Raw genomic sequence first — 17,267 nt, forward strand, 5'->3', positions numbered from 1 at the left:
CACAACATAGTCTTTCAGGTCCTTATAATGCACTGTCTTCGATAAAAAAAAATATGTGCTCATGTTTATATTGCTATTTATCATTCAATATATATTTCTTATATGCACAATTGAGCTATATACAAAGAAGTACAATATTTATTACATTTTCTTGTGATAATTTCTGCTCTTAAAAGCTTTAAGCAAATCTAGTGTTGAGAAGTTTTCAAGAAAAGATTTTAGTGGGTAGACAGTGGTTAGAGATCCTACTGATTGAGGAAGCATCGTCCGTTTTTGATGTAGGGCATGCTTTAAGTATAAATACCGGTGTGCGTGTGTGTATCCCACACTCTTCATGAAGGTATTTCACAAGACGTGTCATATGAAGGAACATAAGTTTTCCTTATCTTGTAAAATTAAAAAAAAAAAGTTTTAAAGCTTATAAGAACTATCGACCAGCTTGACGAATCTCGAGAAAAAAAACTTTCGTGTAAGAAATAATGTAAACAATTGAGTGTTTTTCCTACTGTAACATTCACAGTAACCCGATCGCTAAATTAACCAATTTGTCGAAGCGCGACATTTAAACTACACCTTTAAGGTGTTGTGTAGAAAATTTGATAGTGTAATGAGCTTTTATAAAAAGGCGTCGTAGGTAAAAGGTTAAAACTCTGAACACACAGAATAAAAGGAAATAAGATGAAATAAATATAATTTAATTGTTTACCTGGTTGGTGAAATCGTTAATGTGAATGAAATAAATAAAAGGTAGTTAGGAAAATCTCCTCTTAAACCTGCTCTCTTGAGCTACAGACGTAGTTGCCGTAGGGAACCAGGGATGAAGAATGTTTGTGCTTGTGTGTAAAGATGTATGCACTGAGTTTACGGCAATAATGAATTTTAATACTTAATTAAACAATTGCAATTTAAAAATCGCGTATTTAGTGAGATCCGCTGATAAATAGTTTTAATACAATGAACGTTAAAAACGCGAACTTTCCCCGCTCTTTAGGTTAAAAGTTAACACAACCGAACTTAATGAATTTCGAAGGCGATTAATTAGCCGATCTGAGATGATCTAGTTAGAAGTCGAGTGAAGGAGATCGGTGTCTACCCGCTCCGTGTTTAATAATTAGTCGGAAGGGGAGTGGTCACGCTGCACCCGGCCAGTCAAAAGCGCGATTGCCTAAGCTTGGGTACATTAGAGAGGGGGGCAAGAGTGCTGAGCTCTTACACTTTTAATATATAAAAAGTTTTCTTATTACTAAGGCGCAAATTTTAACAAAGAATACGAAAATTACAAAAATAAGAATAGTAATGTCTAAGGCCGTCGGACAACGCATGAATACAAATTCTTTAACCTAGGCATAAGACAGAAAGAAGACCGCTCGCAAGCGGGAGACAATTACCCTTAGGGTAATAAGCTCACAACAAATTGTTCGAACGGTTAATTGTTCCCAAGGGCGCGAATTAAACAATTTAAACGTGGGCTGATGATAACTCGATATTTGTTTATCGTGAGACCGGATACGCTAAGATATAATGTTTCTTATTTCTACAGTCGAAACTATATACGTGGTGACCCGAATGGTTACGGAGAAGGAATGCAACTTAGTAAAATTAAGTGTAAAGAAAATGCCCGAATGGTTACGGAGGAGAAATATACTTAATATAATGGGCTCGATTATGTTCTCCAAGGTGTGTGGGGTTTGAAAAATCAAATTTCCAATATCTATCTTCATAGATAGTAGATATAACATAGATCAAATTACTGCCTTTGTGCTCGAGGGTTCTCTTATGTAAAATAAAAAGCATGTTTGCAACAATGGCAAGTATTTAACGGGGCGATGAATAACAGTATTTTATTGCAAATATTGCAGAAGATGTGGTTGATATCCTTTAAGGCTTTAAGGCGGTGTAAATGAATGGTCGCTCAGTCGCTGCTTTTTGATTCCGGGAGGACGGTTTCACTATATATAGGCGCAGATCCTCTGGGTTGGATTAGTCCTAACATATTTGAAAAGTGTGCGCTCACAAATGTACAGCTCCTTTGGGACCATACTAGAAGAACAAAACGGATTGATGGTTTAGAATGGACACAGGGTGTATTGAAGAGGGAGCAGAATAACATAAACATAAGCCAGTAAGTGTGAGATCCCATGACTTGGCATCTGGAAGAAATTCTTAATCGGTTAGTAGGCGATAAAATTTGAGTTAGAAGAAAAGCAAATATTAATAATCGTTAAACAAATTAACTTCATATAGAGGAACGGAGGGGAAAGGCGGAAAGCAAATAAAATGTTAGATTTTTTTTATTCCTGACAAATTTTAATTTAAAAGAGTTTTTAAATCTAATCTGTTTTCTTTAGTGCTTCATTCTAGACTAATCGAAGAGGAAGAACCATTAGCTCTAATATTTTGAGTGATCTAAAAGAGGAATAGAGTTTTTTTTAAAAAACAGTCTCGTTGTCGAGTGAATTAAATCCTTTCGAAGAAAGGGGAAGGAATATGAAACCGTATCACAAAGATGAGAGCGGTTGCTAAGCGCGCGCGATGGCCCGATACGTCAATAGTTCATACAAATGCTATTTGTGAAATAAGACCAATGTAATGGTTATAAAATAATTCATAAAAAATCAGAAATAACGGTCTGGACGTTACACTACATAACCAAAACTTTAACCATAAATATCAATGGAAAAATATTACCTTATATATGTGTCTGTTTCAATCAAAATCTTATTGAAGAGCAGTGCATGAAAGAAAAAAATATTTAAATAAAAACAATCCCTTTGTTTATTTTATTAAATAATTAAATAAAAGTTGATTTACAAACGGATGGAATCACTATCTATGATAGACACAGTTGTAATCTCTCTTATAACCTCTCGTCGGCATATATATTTCATCTCAGATATTTGGATACTCAGTAAAATCATATATAATAGATCTTTAATTGTGTGTTGTCTTATAATAAATTGAATAGTCTTTTGTATATTTTACTCACAAAAATCCGAATTTTATTGGCGTTTTGGATAAAAGCTCCGAACATTGTCCGACATTTAACAATAAACGTTTGTTCAGTTTGTTGCTTTAAATCTTTAAATTTCAACCGTTTGCCGGCTGACGCTAGGATGTGAGATTTCATCTCAGGCTGCGTTCGTTTATGTACTGCCAGTACTTAAAACCTATATTTTACGTGACATACATTGTAGAGTTTTAGTACTCGCAGTTAATAAACGAACAAAGCCTCAAATGCTCTGCTAGAAGCCCCGGTTTCAGCGACTCAATCACTAAACGGAATCAATAGGGAATTCTAGGGAAAATAGTTCATTACCGAACTCAACTTTGGTCGAATTGACCTTCAAAGCGGATTCAATCCTCCGGTTAAAGTTAACCCATAATTAAAACGGTATTGTTTAAACGATAGAAACCAAATCGTTTTAACTATAAATTATTTTTAACACTAGATTTACGGACGTTAATTATACCTTTTTTTACCAAAGTGAGATAATTTGAATAATACACGAAAATTCAAGCCTTATATATAGAAATTAGTTCTACTTTAAATTAAATGAAAGATTTATTATTAAAAAATTTATTGAAAACATTTTTTACATATAAATTATGATTTTGAAATACCTTGGAATGAGTCAAACTGGCTCTGTCCGTAAATCTAGTGTTAACCAGAAGATTGAATCCGAGTCTTAAGGGTAAATCCGACCTAAATCTGTAATGTCAAATTTTACCATATAGGATTACCAATTTTTCGAAAATACATATGCTGATTAGCTATTTCACAGCAAATTGACAATCCTACAGAATAAAATTTTACCTTACAGGTTTTGGTCAAAGTCACCTTTATTAGAGTGAACTGGATGTATAGAAATTTTCATCATTTCATAAGCCGTCTGTTGGATCACTGTGGTTGTGCCAATCTCAACCCAAATCTGATTGCTAGTCGTCGTCGTCAGGCTGCAGTCCGATACATGCGTATGCACACTTAAAGCGCTAAAAATCTATAATAAACGTAACATAAACTATATACTCAGAGCGTTTTATGCGCGAATCGGATCGCAGCTTTATTATACATAAAGATAGGGGGAAAATTACTTATACCGAGTCTCGCAGCAATTCTTGCCGGTAGGCGACGTTTAAACTTCAATCCCAAGCGTTAGCTTCAGCTGGCTTCAGCAGATATAAGAGGGGAGATTGCTCATGGCATATCAGAAAATAATCCGTGGACAGTGGTGCCACCCATTTCATTTGAAGCTTAGCCAGATTAGAAAGCCCGTATGGCCATCTATCCAAACTAATGCGAAGCTCACTAATTCACCACACACGGAAACAGGCGGCTAGCATTTGTGTGCACCCCTCTATTCTAGGCAGATTCACCACCATTATATCGATGCGTGTATGCTTCGGCCTCATTCATTGTTCTTTAAGTATTTCTTTCCTGCGATTTAAACTCATGAAGAATAGGATTTAGCCTGTAACAGAAATAAAATAACCACAAAGTATATATTTCCTTATAAATTCACAATAATTTTCATTTTTTGTTATTAATTTATACTCATCTGATATATTTTGTCTTCTCTGTTATGTATTAAATCCTTCCTTCTTTTCCGCAATTGTTTTCCGAAAATATTATTTTTGTTTACGTTCCAAAATTAAGGGTTAATCGCGCCATTTGACAGCTACGGACAAACTCCCTAGATATCCCCTCGCCCCCCTGATTTCTGCTTCCCCTCGCCTGGTGCAAGATTATTGAACCGAACTCTATGTAAAATATATCGATACTTGCTATATCGATACGCGCAATGTCGATATTGATACATATCGAAATACTCACAAATGATACGTATCGATACAAAATATCGATACAATTGGAAAATATCGCCATCCCTAAATAAGAGACCGTGCACACTAGCACAATATGACAGTGAGATAAGAATGTATATTGGTGTATATGCATACTATCAGCGCAAACTATCGGTCAATTTTCGCAGTTTTTGAGTGTGATTTATTTATACGTATACAGTTATACATTGACACTTCGCTATCATTGTGTTGGTGTGCACGGTCTCTATACTGTATGTATGCCCAATTATTAGAAATATTTTGTACCGCTAAAAACAATAATAAAATAATATGTAACTTATTTGTTTTAAATAATCAACGTATTAGAGCCAACCGTATCCATTATTATTTTACTGAAATTTTCAAAAACAGGATACCAGCAATTATCAATGCTACCAACGTTGCCAATTAAAATATAACTTTATTTTTATTTCCAGTAGCTGTCCAGTAATTTTCGAACACGAAATCCGATCCAATCCGCCAGAAAAGACGCCCAAAGAAACCACAGTATCGACTAGTATCTTTTTTTACGAAACAGTTGCAACTCTGCAACAGTCAATCGGCGGTTAAAAATCCGATAATTCGTAAGTATTCGAAGTGAGGGAAAGAAATCCGAATTGAATTGGTGTACTGATCTAAGCATATAGTGACAAAGGAGAACGTTATTTAAAAAGAAATAATGTCTATTTCGTTATATTTGCATCAAGATGTAAAAAATGAAGATAAATCTATATTACACTCAATGCCATGTAAGATAGAATCAGATGAACCAGCTAAAGTTTCGGCTTATTTTGAGAAATACATTTGCAACGGACGTGAGAAAAGTAAATATTTATTATTAAATAATAACAATAATATATGTACTTGATTATTAATTACTGTAGCTACGTTCCATTATTAATCTGTAGGCTGCCAGTGATATTACTCTAAAATGTGAGTTTTTAATTTGCGAACCAATTTTAGCTTCTTTAATAACAGGTTGGTTGGGTATTACCGCCAAATTTTCCAGTCTCAAATAGAGTTGCGCCATTAGCCTAGAGGTTAACTGTCGATACTGAAAATCTGAATTTTATAATGATACGTCATCTATGTACTAAATACTATTTTTATTTATTTTTAACATTGAGATACGAAATACTTGAAGGAAGCGTGTGTTTCCGGGGTTGAAATTAGAAGGACCAAGAGAATGAAGGTTGGACGCCACGGCATGTTTTCATAGATATAGCACATATTAACATTTAAATATAAATATATTCCTGTATGTGTGAGGGGTTTATAAGTAGATGGTAAAGGGTTATCTGGGGAATTTTCATCGTGGAGGGGGAGTCTCTGCAAAAATCTAGTATTGTCCATTTTACACATTTACAAAGTTAGTATCTGTCAATTAGCTCAAATTACCTGCTTCTTGAAAATTTAAAGATGAACAATGATTTCACAATATAAATCACAGTATTGAGGGAGGTACTTTAACTAATAACACAAAGAGAAAAGATATTAAATTAGTATTAATTATAATAAGAAGCTATGGAATAATTGTAAATTTTAAAGGAGATACAATTTGTGTTTATTTTATTGCTTTTACAGATTAAATCCTCTTTCTGATGAATTATGATTGTAGGAAAGAAATATTTATTTTCTGTTGGATAAGAAAGTAATAATTTATTAAGCATTTTTGTGTGAGACAGTCTTCCTAATCTATTTAATATTTTATGTTAATGAATATGATAGTAGTTACTGTAGTTAAATGAAAAAGTATTATAAAATGTTAATGGTGTAAGGTAATTTGTTTTGAATTTTATTAGGATTTAGATTCAGTTAAATAAAAATATTAATTTATTTCTTGTTTTATCACACACTATATTTCTATAATAATTACATATGTTTATACTGCTTTCATGTACTCTTTAAGCTACTAAAATGATAATAATTATTTTAATACTATATAGCTTATAACTATTTGTGGTAATGATTTCACTTAATTGGTATGGAACAGGTTACACAAGATTTTAACAGGTTTCTAGATGATTTCCTAACTCCTACCATATTCGTGTTAAGTGCCATTTGAGTGCTTCCTTTATTTTTCTTTCTACTGGTCTACAACAACCAATATTTCAAGGTATTTTCAATTTCATTCAAATCTGATGATTTAGTGTCTAATTTATTTTATCGATTTCAGGGTTGTCAGTAAATCATTGTCTTATTGAGTTAAATGAGTGAACCTGTGAATTATCTTAAATAAATTTAATTATGGTCATCACTTACATGAGATACCTTTCTCCTACAATTAGGAGTCTGAATTATTTCCAAAAGGTTTATATATATTGCTAAAATTTATCTTGGTATCACCTTATAATTCTCCAAAAATGTGTTTGGATATCCATACCTAATATAAAACATTTATTCCATCACTTCTATTTGTGGGTAAGACTTATCTGTCCTAAACTCTTGTTTTAACTATTCACTAAATAAGTATTTTATTAATTTTAAAGGATTTAATTGCCTTTTCATCATTCCAGAAGTTTTCTTTGCTAAAATATTCTAGAGCAAATCCTACTCTGTGCTACCTATATTTGAATAATTTAATTTTATCAGATGCACAATGACATCTTCCAATTTCATTTAGTCTTGTATGCACAGCCCTTTATGATATATTTAAATATCCTCATAATATATTAGATGAAGGTTAGAAAGGATTTTTGTTCATTACAGTAAAAATTTACCTATTTATTTCTTCTGCTGTTATTCTTGGCCTCCTGACTCCTATTATTTTTTTATTTTGGTGCTTGGTCTCGTATATTCTTCTTTGCAATACTTTTCAATTGCTTGGTTAATATTATAAACTTGTGTATCTGTAGAGCTGTTCAGTAATATTTTCTGAACACCTTACTATCTTTTACAAACCAATAATCTCTCCTCTTTTAATTAATGTTTTATTATTATTTGATATGTATTGTAATTTCATTTTATAGATAAAAACTTATGAAAATTTTTAAAGTGTTGAATTAAAATAGTAAATGACAAAATAATAGACAATTGTTATTATAATGATCAAAAGAATAAATAATAAACTGTTTGCCTATGACATTTGTTTTATTGTGTAAACCTTTAAGAAGTTTAATAAAGTTATACAAGAAAGAATAATTACAAAATATGACAGATAATAGAGCTCCACAAATTAAAATAGAAGAAGCTTTTGGTTTGTGGAAGGCAGAAAGAAGTTATGAAAGTAATGTTGATTAGTCAAAGTCTCAATAATCTACTATTAACCAGTAGATTCAAAAGTATAGCATGGAAGAATATACATGATTAATGGACTAAAGCAAAAATAATAAAAGATCAAGGATAACAGTAGATGAACCAAATGGGCAAATTGTTAAAGCAAAAAAAACAGATCCAATCCAGCCTTTGTTTATAGAATATTCAGATAACTGAATGTTAATATATCCACATGGACAGTGCAAAGATAACTACACGAAACAGGAATTCATTGTCCCTGTAAAGCTTATAAAATTAAATTAACCAACGAATGTGAGCAACAAAGAATAGAATCTACTGTAGAATTTGTAATTATAAAAAAAGTCCTCTGGGATGGGGTCATCTGGACTCATGAAAAAGTTATTCAGTCCTGTGAATATAGCAGAGTGTATGTTTATAGATCAAATAATACAACGTGTGAAAAACAATGCATTTTACTTACAGATAGGAGTATAAGTGTTAAAAGTATTGAGGGTGGGCTGTTTAAACATATGGAGATGTATAACTGTATGAAGTCAATTCCAAGATAAAATCAAGAATTGATATAAACCTTTTAGAGATCTTAATGCTTACAAGAGTAAGGAGGAGGCTCTTACGGAAGATTTTACAATAAGTAAATCATACAAGACAATGTTTTACGAACTTCTTTGAAATAGATAAAATTAATTGACCACCCAAATCACCAAGCTTAATTACAGTAGAAGATACCTTGGGAATTATTGTGGATAATTGGAAAAAAAGAACAAGAAAGAGTAGAGGAAGCACTAAAATGTCCATTTTCATGAATATGTAGGAGGAGTTATAAAATCAGTCAAATGTTTGTAAAAATTTGGTACCATTTGTCTCACATAAACTAAAAGAAATGATTGCTACAAATGGATATGCTACGTGGTATCAAATATGAAAAGAACATCTCTGGGTAGCCATTTACATTTCAAGATGATGCAAAAAATTTGATGGGTATCACTGTGGCTGACATATTGGTTAAGGTTATATTTATAAAGGCAACTGAAAAACCACTGTCCTGGAAATGGGTTAGACTTTAATGGCGTCTCTCTACACAATCCTGGCCTATCAAGTCGAGAGTATATGTAACAGTATTTCCTCACGCGTCTGACACTATACAAATTATAAATAGTATAATTATAACAACACACAAAGTAAATTATAATTATTGTAATATGTATGTCGTATGATAAAAATAATATTTACATTTAGTATTTTAATTGAACAATTTAATGTCTACAAAAATTAAAAATGGATTATCTGGCATTATTATCAACTTTTAATAATACTTAGTTTTCATTTAACAAATATCTGCTATATCGCCTTCATAATCATAATATGTGGTTTATTTTATTGGAATAATTGCATCACACAAAAAGTACCATAAGTTAGAACTTTCTGATTCAAGAGAAAATAAATATTTATTTCCTATCTTCACAAGTCATGAAAACAAGAAATTTAATTTACAATAAAGATAAAATAATTACAAAGAAATGCCCTAAAATATGTCCGATTACTTTCACATTAAATGTTGTTAATTAATAGATATCTGATATCTTTTTTTGCTCTGTTATTTATTAGTGTTCTTTCATACTTTAACATAATTTATTTTTTAAAGTTGTCATTCTTCTTTGAATTTACAAAAATTAAGTTAATTGAACTATTGGTATGTCGGTGAATTTTGAAGGTTCAATCTCATGTAGGAAAAGGTCATCAATTTGACGTGAATAATTAACCAGCTGCTAACGTTTATGTCGTCAGAAAATGTCTTTTTAAGGAGAATCCGTAAGTTGACATTACAGAGCAAAACTTACCAAACGTAACTCCGTCATTTCTTAACCGATTTTCATGTTTATACACCTTTTTGAAAACGCCAGAAGGAGATCTAGGGCTTCACGTTGGCCGAGTTTTTGAATTTAACTTTTTTTTTTTCAGTTTCTCATTTTTTCAAAACTCGGTCAACGAGAAGCCCTAGATCTCCTTCTGGCGTTTTCAAAAAAGTGAATAAACATGAAAATCGGTTAAGAAATGACGGAGCAACGTTTGGCAAGTTTTGCTCTGTAATGTCGGTATACGGATTCCCTTTAAACACAATTTAATAATGGTCTAATGATCGGTCTAATGTCATAGATATTTGATCGATCAAACGAGCCCGCCGAAGGCGGGCGAAGTTCGATTGAAATTATATGAAACTAAAGGCCTCGTTCGAAGAGATTACACATGTAGTACTTCCTGCGTCCGCCAGAGTTGCCAGAAATGAGCTTTTTTGCAACAGAAACAGTTGAACAGGGAGGACAAACCCACAAAGCCGTAAGCCCCTATGAGTGTGAAGTGGGTACTGCGCCCCAGTCAAGAGGAAAAGGTAGGGGCTACTCACACTACTTTAGGCCATATCCGTGTGATCAGCATTCTGCTGAGCACTGCTGAGGAGTAGTGAAGTTGAGTGAAGCCAGATCTTGCCTCTCTGTGTATACCTTAAATGCTGAGTTTACCCAAAAAGTCGAAGCAAATAAAAATCCTTTTCCTAAATTAGTTTTTAATTATTATAAAATGCTTATATGTAGCCATTAATTTAATAGATTTGGTAATAAATGCAACAAATGCGTTCTTATAATAATAAATAAGCAGTTGAGGTACAGTAAACTTAATGTTTTTATATTAACTTGCTAAAAAATGCATTTTTTTATTTAGTCCAATAAGTTAATAGTTATTAAAAAAAATTTCATGTGTAATAAAAAAAAATAAAAAATTTTAAACTTCGACAAGACTCGAACACGAGCCAGCCGTGTGACAAACGGCAACCTTACCGTCTGCGCTACAGAGCTCATTTGTTATATCAGAAGCAAAACAGCCTTTTAAAGACTGACTACAATTCTTTCACTAATTCGTCATAAACGATCAAAAATTAGCTGCAATAATAAATACACTTATCTCCACAGCACTATTGCACTAAATTTATTATGTTTTTAATTTGAAGCATACATTTTACATGAAGATACGATACTTTAAAAGTGTTCATGCAGTACTCTAATTACAAAACTATTCATATGCTCAACTATCATAAATTAATTAAGTAATATTATAATATATGTTATATGTAGTTGAATAACTATGATAATCGAGCATATGAATAGTTTTGTATTTAGAGTACTGCATGAACACCCTTAAAGTATCGTATCTTCATATAAAATGTATGCTTCAAATTAAAAACATAATAAATTTAGTGCAATAATACTGTGGAGATAAATGTATTTATTATTGCAGCTAACTCTTGATCGTTTATGACGAGTTAGTGAAAGAATTGTAGTCAGTCATTAAAAGGCTGTTTTGCTTCTGATATAACAAATGAGCTCTGTAGCACAGACGGTAAGGTTGCCGTTTGTCACACGGCGGGCTCGTGTTCGAGTCTTGGCGAAGTTTAAAATTTTTTAATTTTTTTTCATTACACATGGAATTTTTTTTAGTAACTATTAACTTATTGGACTAAATAATAAATAAAAACAAGCATTTGTTAGCAGGTTAATATAAAAACATTAAGTTTACTGTACCTCAACTGCTTATTTATTATTATAAGAACGCATTTGTTGCATTTATTACCAAATCTACTAAATTAATGGCTACATACAAGCATTTTATAATAATTAAAAACTAATTTAGGAAAAGGATTTTTATTTGCTTCGACTTTTTGGGTAAACGCAGCATTTAAGGTATACACAAAGAGGCAAGATCTGGCTTCACTCAACTTCACTACTCCTCAGCAGTGCTCAGCAGAATGCTGATCACACGGATATGGCCTAAAGTAGTGTGAGTAACCCCTACCTTCTCCTCTTGACTAGCGCAGTAGCCACTTCACACTCATAGGGGCTTACGGCTTTGTGTGTTTGCCCTCCCTTTTCAACTGTTTCTGTCGCAAAAAAGCTCATTTCTGGCAACTCTGGCGTCCGCTAGAGTGTCACAACTTCAGAGAGAGTTTTGCTATATATATGGGTGATCTGCCGCCATTTCCTCATAATTTCAGAGATTGGCATTTTTTTTTTAAATTGCTATATTATATTTTTGGGTAATGACCATTGAGGTAGATGGGGTGTGTCTCTTCGAACGAGGTGTTTCATATAATTTCGATCGAACTTTTCGTCCGCCTTCGGCGGGCTCGTTTGATCGATCAATTATATTTCATGCCTCGTTTTCGAGATTACACATGTAGTGTTTCAGAGATGTAGCAATTTCCTTTCTACAAAAAAAACTGTATTTTATTCAAATATACAGACGTTTATCGAACGATCAAAACAAAATTTTAATACAACTTAAGAGCTTAAGATATTATTCGCAAAATCATATGGATTTGACTCTATTGGTCTATTATAAAATTTATTAAAAACTCTTGATTCCTGTGTCCAACCCGCAGTCTTTTCAATTAGTTCTATATTAACACCTTTAATCAAAGCCGAAGATGCTGCAGCATGTCTCGTTGAATATGTGCTGTAATTATATTTACATCTATCCCGCTATCTCTTAGGCCGGTATTCATAGTCGTTACTTATATTTAAAACCGACTTAAGCATAGGTTATCTTTTTCTATTACTGTTAGATGAAAAATGACAATCGATACCTTAAGTCAGACTTAAATATAAGTAACGACTATGAATACCAGCCTTAACGGGAATCCGTATACCGACATTACAGAGCAAAAACTATTTCGCATGCAGCTTCGTTATTTGTTGACGGATTGTAAAGTTATTACAGGTTTTTGGAAATGCCAGAAGCTTATCTACTAAGTTACGTTAAGACAATTAACAAAAAATGAAAAAAAATTTTTGTTTAAATAAATAAATTAACATTATTGAGAAACAACAATTAAATCGCAAAATCCCCCAACGTACTTTACTAGATAATGTTCATATGTTTCCAAAAAGTCCACATAAATGCAAATCTGTCAAGAAATGACGATGCTGCATGCGAAATAAATAATGGAAGAATTTCGTGTTCGGGAAGTCGCTAACACGAAATTCTTCCATTATTTATTTCGCATGCAGCATCGTCATTTCTTGATGGATTTGCATTTATGTGGACTTTTTGGAAACATATGAACATTATCTAGTAAAGTACGTTGGGGGATTTTGCGATTTAATTGTTGTTTCTCAATAATGTTAATTTATTTATTTAAACAAAAATTTTTTTTCATTTTTTGTTAATTGTCTTAACGTAACTTAGTAGATAAGCTTCTGGCATTTCCAAAAACCTGTAATAACTTTACAATCCGTCAACAAATGACGACGCTGCATGCGAAATAGTTTTCGCCCTGTAATGTCGGTATACGGATTCCCGTTAAAGGAAATCTGTAAATCGACATTACAGAGCGAAATCTTGCGCCAAACGAAACGGCCTCATTTCTTAACCGATTTTAACATTTATGCACCTTAGAAATGAGGCCGTTTCGTTTGGCGCAAGATCTCGCTCTGTAATGTCGATATACAGATTCCCCTTAACGGGATCCCTCACGCGTGCTTTACCGACAGTACAGGTCAGTAAACAATTAGTTTAATAAAATTCAAATGCGAAGCAAATTGCAAAAACGGGCTTCTTTATGACAAGGTGCCAATTCTAACGAGTCAATCGAGCTTAAAAAAACTCAAATCGGATGAAGAATAACGTTGTACCACTGTCCCGCGTTCTTGAAGTGGAAATAACCAAAAGTAACCTCTTTTCAAGAATGCGGCACAATGGTACAGCGTTATTTTTCAACTAATTTGAGTGTTTCTAAGTTCGTTTGACTCTTTAGGACTGGCACATTGTCCTACAAACGTCAGATTGTTCAATTTGCTTCGCATTTGAATTTTATTAAACTAATTGTTTATTGACTTGAACTGTCGATAAAGTAGGCGTGAGGGATCCCGTTAATACTGTTTTAATCCACCTTGACAGCGTTTGTGTTGTAGCTTCTTTAAATGGTTTTTTCCACGTAATAAATAATTTTTTATATTCTCCTCTTATGTTTTTTGTGCTTTCTAAATACTTTTCTAGTGTGGATGCTACGCATAGTCTACTGTTTTCCTTAAATATCACGAGGCTGAAGCTAACGGCCGATGGCATCATCATTGTCTTGACTGTACAGGCAGTCAGCCGTACGCTTAACGGGATCCCTCACGCCTACTTTATCGACAGTTCAAGTCAATAAACAATTCGTTTAATAAAAGTAAAATGCGAAGCAAATTGAACAATCGGGCGTTTGTTGGACAATGTGCCAGTCCTAACGAGTCAAACGAACTTAAAAACACTCAAATTAGTTGCAAAATAACGCTGTACCATTGTGCCGCGTTCTTGAAGAGAGGTTACTTTTGGTTATTTCCACTTCAAGAACGCGGGACAGTGGTACAACGTTATTCTTCATCCGATTTGAGTTTTTTTAAGCTCGATTGACTCGTTAGAATTGGCACCTTGTCATAAAGAAGCCCGTTTTTGCAATTTGCTTCGCATTTGACTTTTATTAAACGAATTGTTTATTGACTTGTACTGTCGGTAAAGCACGTGTGAGGGATCCCGTTAAGTAGATAAGTCTATTCCCCGCTAAGACGCCTTATGTAGTCAGACCAAATCCATATAAATCTGCCCGATGCAAACTACGCTAATAAATACAATAATGACTAAAAAAATTACATGATAATATTGAAAAAATATGCATCTTTTTCATTACTTGATAAGGAAAAGACCTATATAAGTTAAAAAGTGGGACCAGCTAGGGAAATAGTTTTAAAAAATTGAGAAACATTAGAAAACGCTGCGCGCTTGCATTCTAAGTCGTCTGCTGGTTACTGGCACCTCGTCAGCGAATTAAAAAAAGATCTAGAATATTCCTCATTTAATAGGAAATAGATCTATATATATTAAAAAGTGGAACTGACTACGGAAAAGCTTTAAAGAAATTGCAAGGGATACCGGTAACCAGCAGACGTCTTAGAAGCCGAGCGCGCAGCGTATTTTGGACATTTCGCAACTTTTTTATAGATTTTCCGTAGCCAGTTCCACTTTTTAACCTATATAGATCTATTCCTTATTAAATGAGAAATATTCTAGATATTTTTTTAATTCGCTGACCAGATGCCGGTTACCAACAGACGACTTAGAAGCCGAGCGCGCAGCGTATTTGGTCCTTTAGGAATTTTTTTAACCTATATGTATAGTCAGTTCCACTTTTTAACCTACATAGGTTTATTCCTTATTAGATGAGGAATATTCTATGTATTTTTTGATTTAGCTGAAAAGGTGCCGGTAGTCAGCAGATAAGTTAGAAGTCCAGCGCGCAGCGTATATCAGCCTTTAACAATTTTTTAAACCTATATATATTGCAACTCCCACTTTTTAATGCATATAGGTCTATTCCTTATTAAACGAGGAATATTCTACATATTTTTTTATTTGGCTGGGGAAGTGCCGGTACGCAGCAGATGGCTTAGAATGCAAGCGCGCAGCGTTTTCTAATGTTTCTCAATTTTTTAAAACTATTTACGTAGCTGGTTCCACTTTTTAACTTATATAGGTCTTTTCCTTATCAAATAATGAAGAAGATGCATATCTTTTCAATTTTATCATGTAATTTTTTTAGTCATTATTGTATTTATTAGCGTAGTTTGCATCGGGCAGATTTATATGGATTTGGTCTGACTACATACGGCGCCTTAGCGGGGAATAGACTTATCTACTTAAGCGTACGGCTGACTGCCTATACAGTCAAGACAACGATGATGCAATCAGCCGCTGGAATCGGCCCCTAGCTTCAGCCTCGTAAACCTCTATTATTCTTTTAATATTATTTATATAAATGTTAAATAAGGTTTGAACATGGTGAGCTGAGCAAAGGGCTAATAGAGTCACCGTTTTAAATGATAATTTCTTAAGTGATAGGGATTCCAAAGGGAACATTTTTTCTAAATGTTTTAAAACAACGGAGACATCCCATATGTAAGAGTATTTTAGTAAGTTAGGTTTAAGTCTGAATATCCCCCTGAAAAATCTGTTTACATTAGGGTGATCACTTCTTTTGTCTTTCGAGATAAGAGAAATTGCACTTCTAAAATTATTAAGTGATCCATATGCTGCTCCTTTAAATTTTTCAATCCAAAAAATTATTAAGTCTGATTGAGTCGGATGAAAAGGATCTATCTTCTTTAATTTTGTGAATTTCCACCAATACTTTAGTGCTGATGCATATTGCTTTATAGTTTTTTCGCCTAAAGATGCCATAAATATTTCTAAAGCCTCTTTTGGTATATTCTTTTCTATAAAGGCTTTCCCGATACAACTCTTGCCATTAAAACAATCTTCGCTAAGTTCCTGTGATTGGTCCTGTGAACGAATACAATCGATTTTGATCTAATATATATATATATATATATATAGGTTTTGTGACTAAAACAGATATGAACATTGGAAACCATGGTTGGTTTTCCCATTTGGGAACTACCAAAATACCTTTAGCACCGTCCACTTTAACTTACCTTAAAACTCTTAACACTGGTGAAACCGGTGGAAACGCATAAAAAGCAACATTTGACCATGAAATAGTGAATGCATCAACTACCGTTGCATCTGGGTCTGGATCCCAAGAACAGAATTGTTGACATTTTTTGTTATATTTTGTGGCAAATAAATCTATATCTGGCTTACCAAAATTCTTAATTAATAATTCAAACATATCATTACTTAACTCCATCTCTATATCTTTATTTTTTATTCTAGATAAGCTATCGGCTATTGAATTATCTTTTGAAGAAATATATTATGCAAATAGAAAAATGTTTCTATGATCGGCCCACTGCCAAATTTCTCTAACTAATGCGTTAAAGTTTTCAAATCTAATGCCCCCCATCTTGTTAATATAAGAAATTGCAGTAGTATTATCTATCGGAAGAAGTATCTGACAATTTTTATATTCCTTTGCTAAACTAAACAAACCAAATTTAACGGCTAGTAATTCCTTGTAATTTACGTGTAGATCTTTTTGATCTTTGTCCCAAAAACCGTATAATTTTTTATTATTTAGGACAGCAGCCCATCCTGAATTTGAGGCATCCGTATAAATTGTTGTCATAAAATTTTTACTTATTGGATTCACACTGTTTTTTAAACTTTTTAACCACCACCTTATATCTGGTAATACTGATTTTGGGACT

At 33.0% G+C, this 17,267-nt stretch overlaps 1 protein-coding gene and 1 long non-coding RNA gene across 3 annotated transcripts in view; both read left to right on the forward strand.

The window, feature by feature from the left end:
* The first annotated feature begins 5,450 nt into the window (after nt 1-5,450).
* The window catches only part of LOC136777332 (ribonuclease H2 subunit C), a 37,092-nt gene continuing 25,275 nt past the window's right edge, over nt 5,451-17,267 (forward strand). Inside the window, exon 1 of the mRNA XM_066733510.1 lies at nt 5,451-5,663. Coding sequence (XP_066589607.1) covers nt 5,519-5,663 — 145 coding nt within the window. The 5' untranslated portion in view covers nt 5,451-5,518. The remainder of the gene's footprint in view (nt 5,664-17,267) is intronic.
* Nucleotides 6,038-9,449, forward strand: LOC136777333 (uncharacterized). 2 transcript variants are annotated; one of them, XR_010823227.1, is made up of 3 exons: nt 6,038-6,955; nt 7,016-7,260; nt 8,539-9,449. It is a non-coding gene; the product is annotated as an uncharacterized lncRNA (long non-coding RNA). The 2 variants fall into 2 exon arrangements; XR_010823228.1 differs by lacking the exon at nt 8,539-9,449 and adding an exon at nt 7,356-8,236.

Source organism: Prorops nasuta, unplaced genomic scaffold (assembly GCF_024137725.1).
Source record: "Prorops nasuta isolate Cenicafe-Biocafe unplaced genomic scaffold, Cenicafe_Pnas_1.2 PNAS00011, whole genome shotgun sequence".
NCBI classification, from domain to species: domain Eukaryota; kingdom Metazoa; phylum Arthropoda; class Insecta; order Hymenoptera; family Bethylidae; genus Prorops; species Prorops nasuta.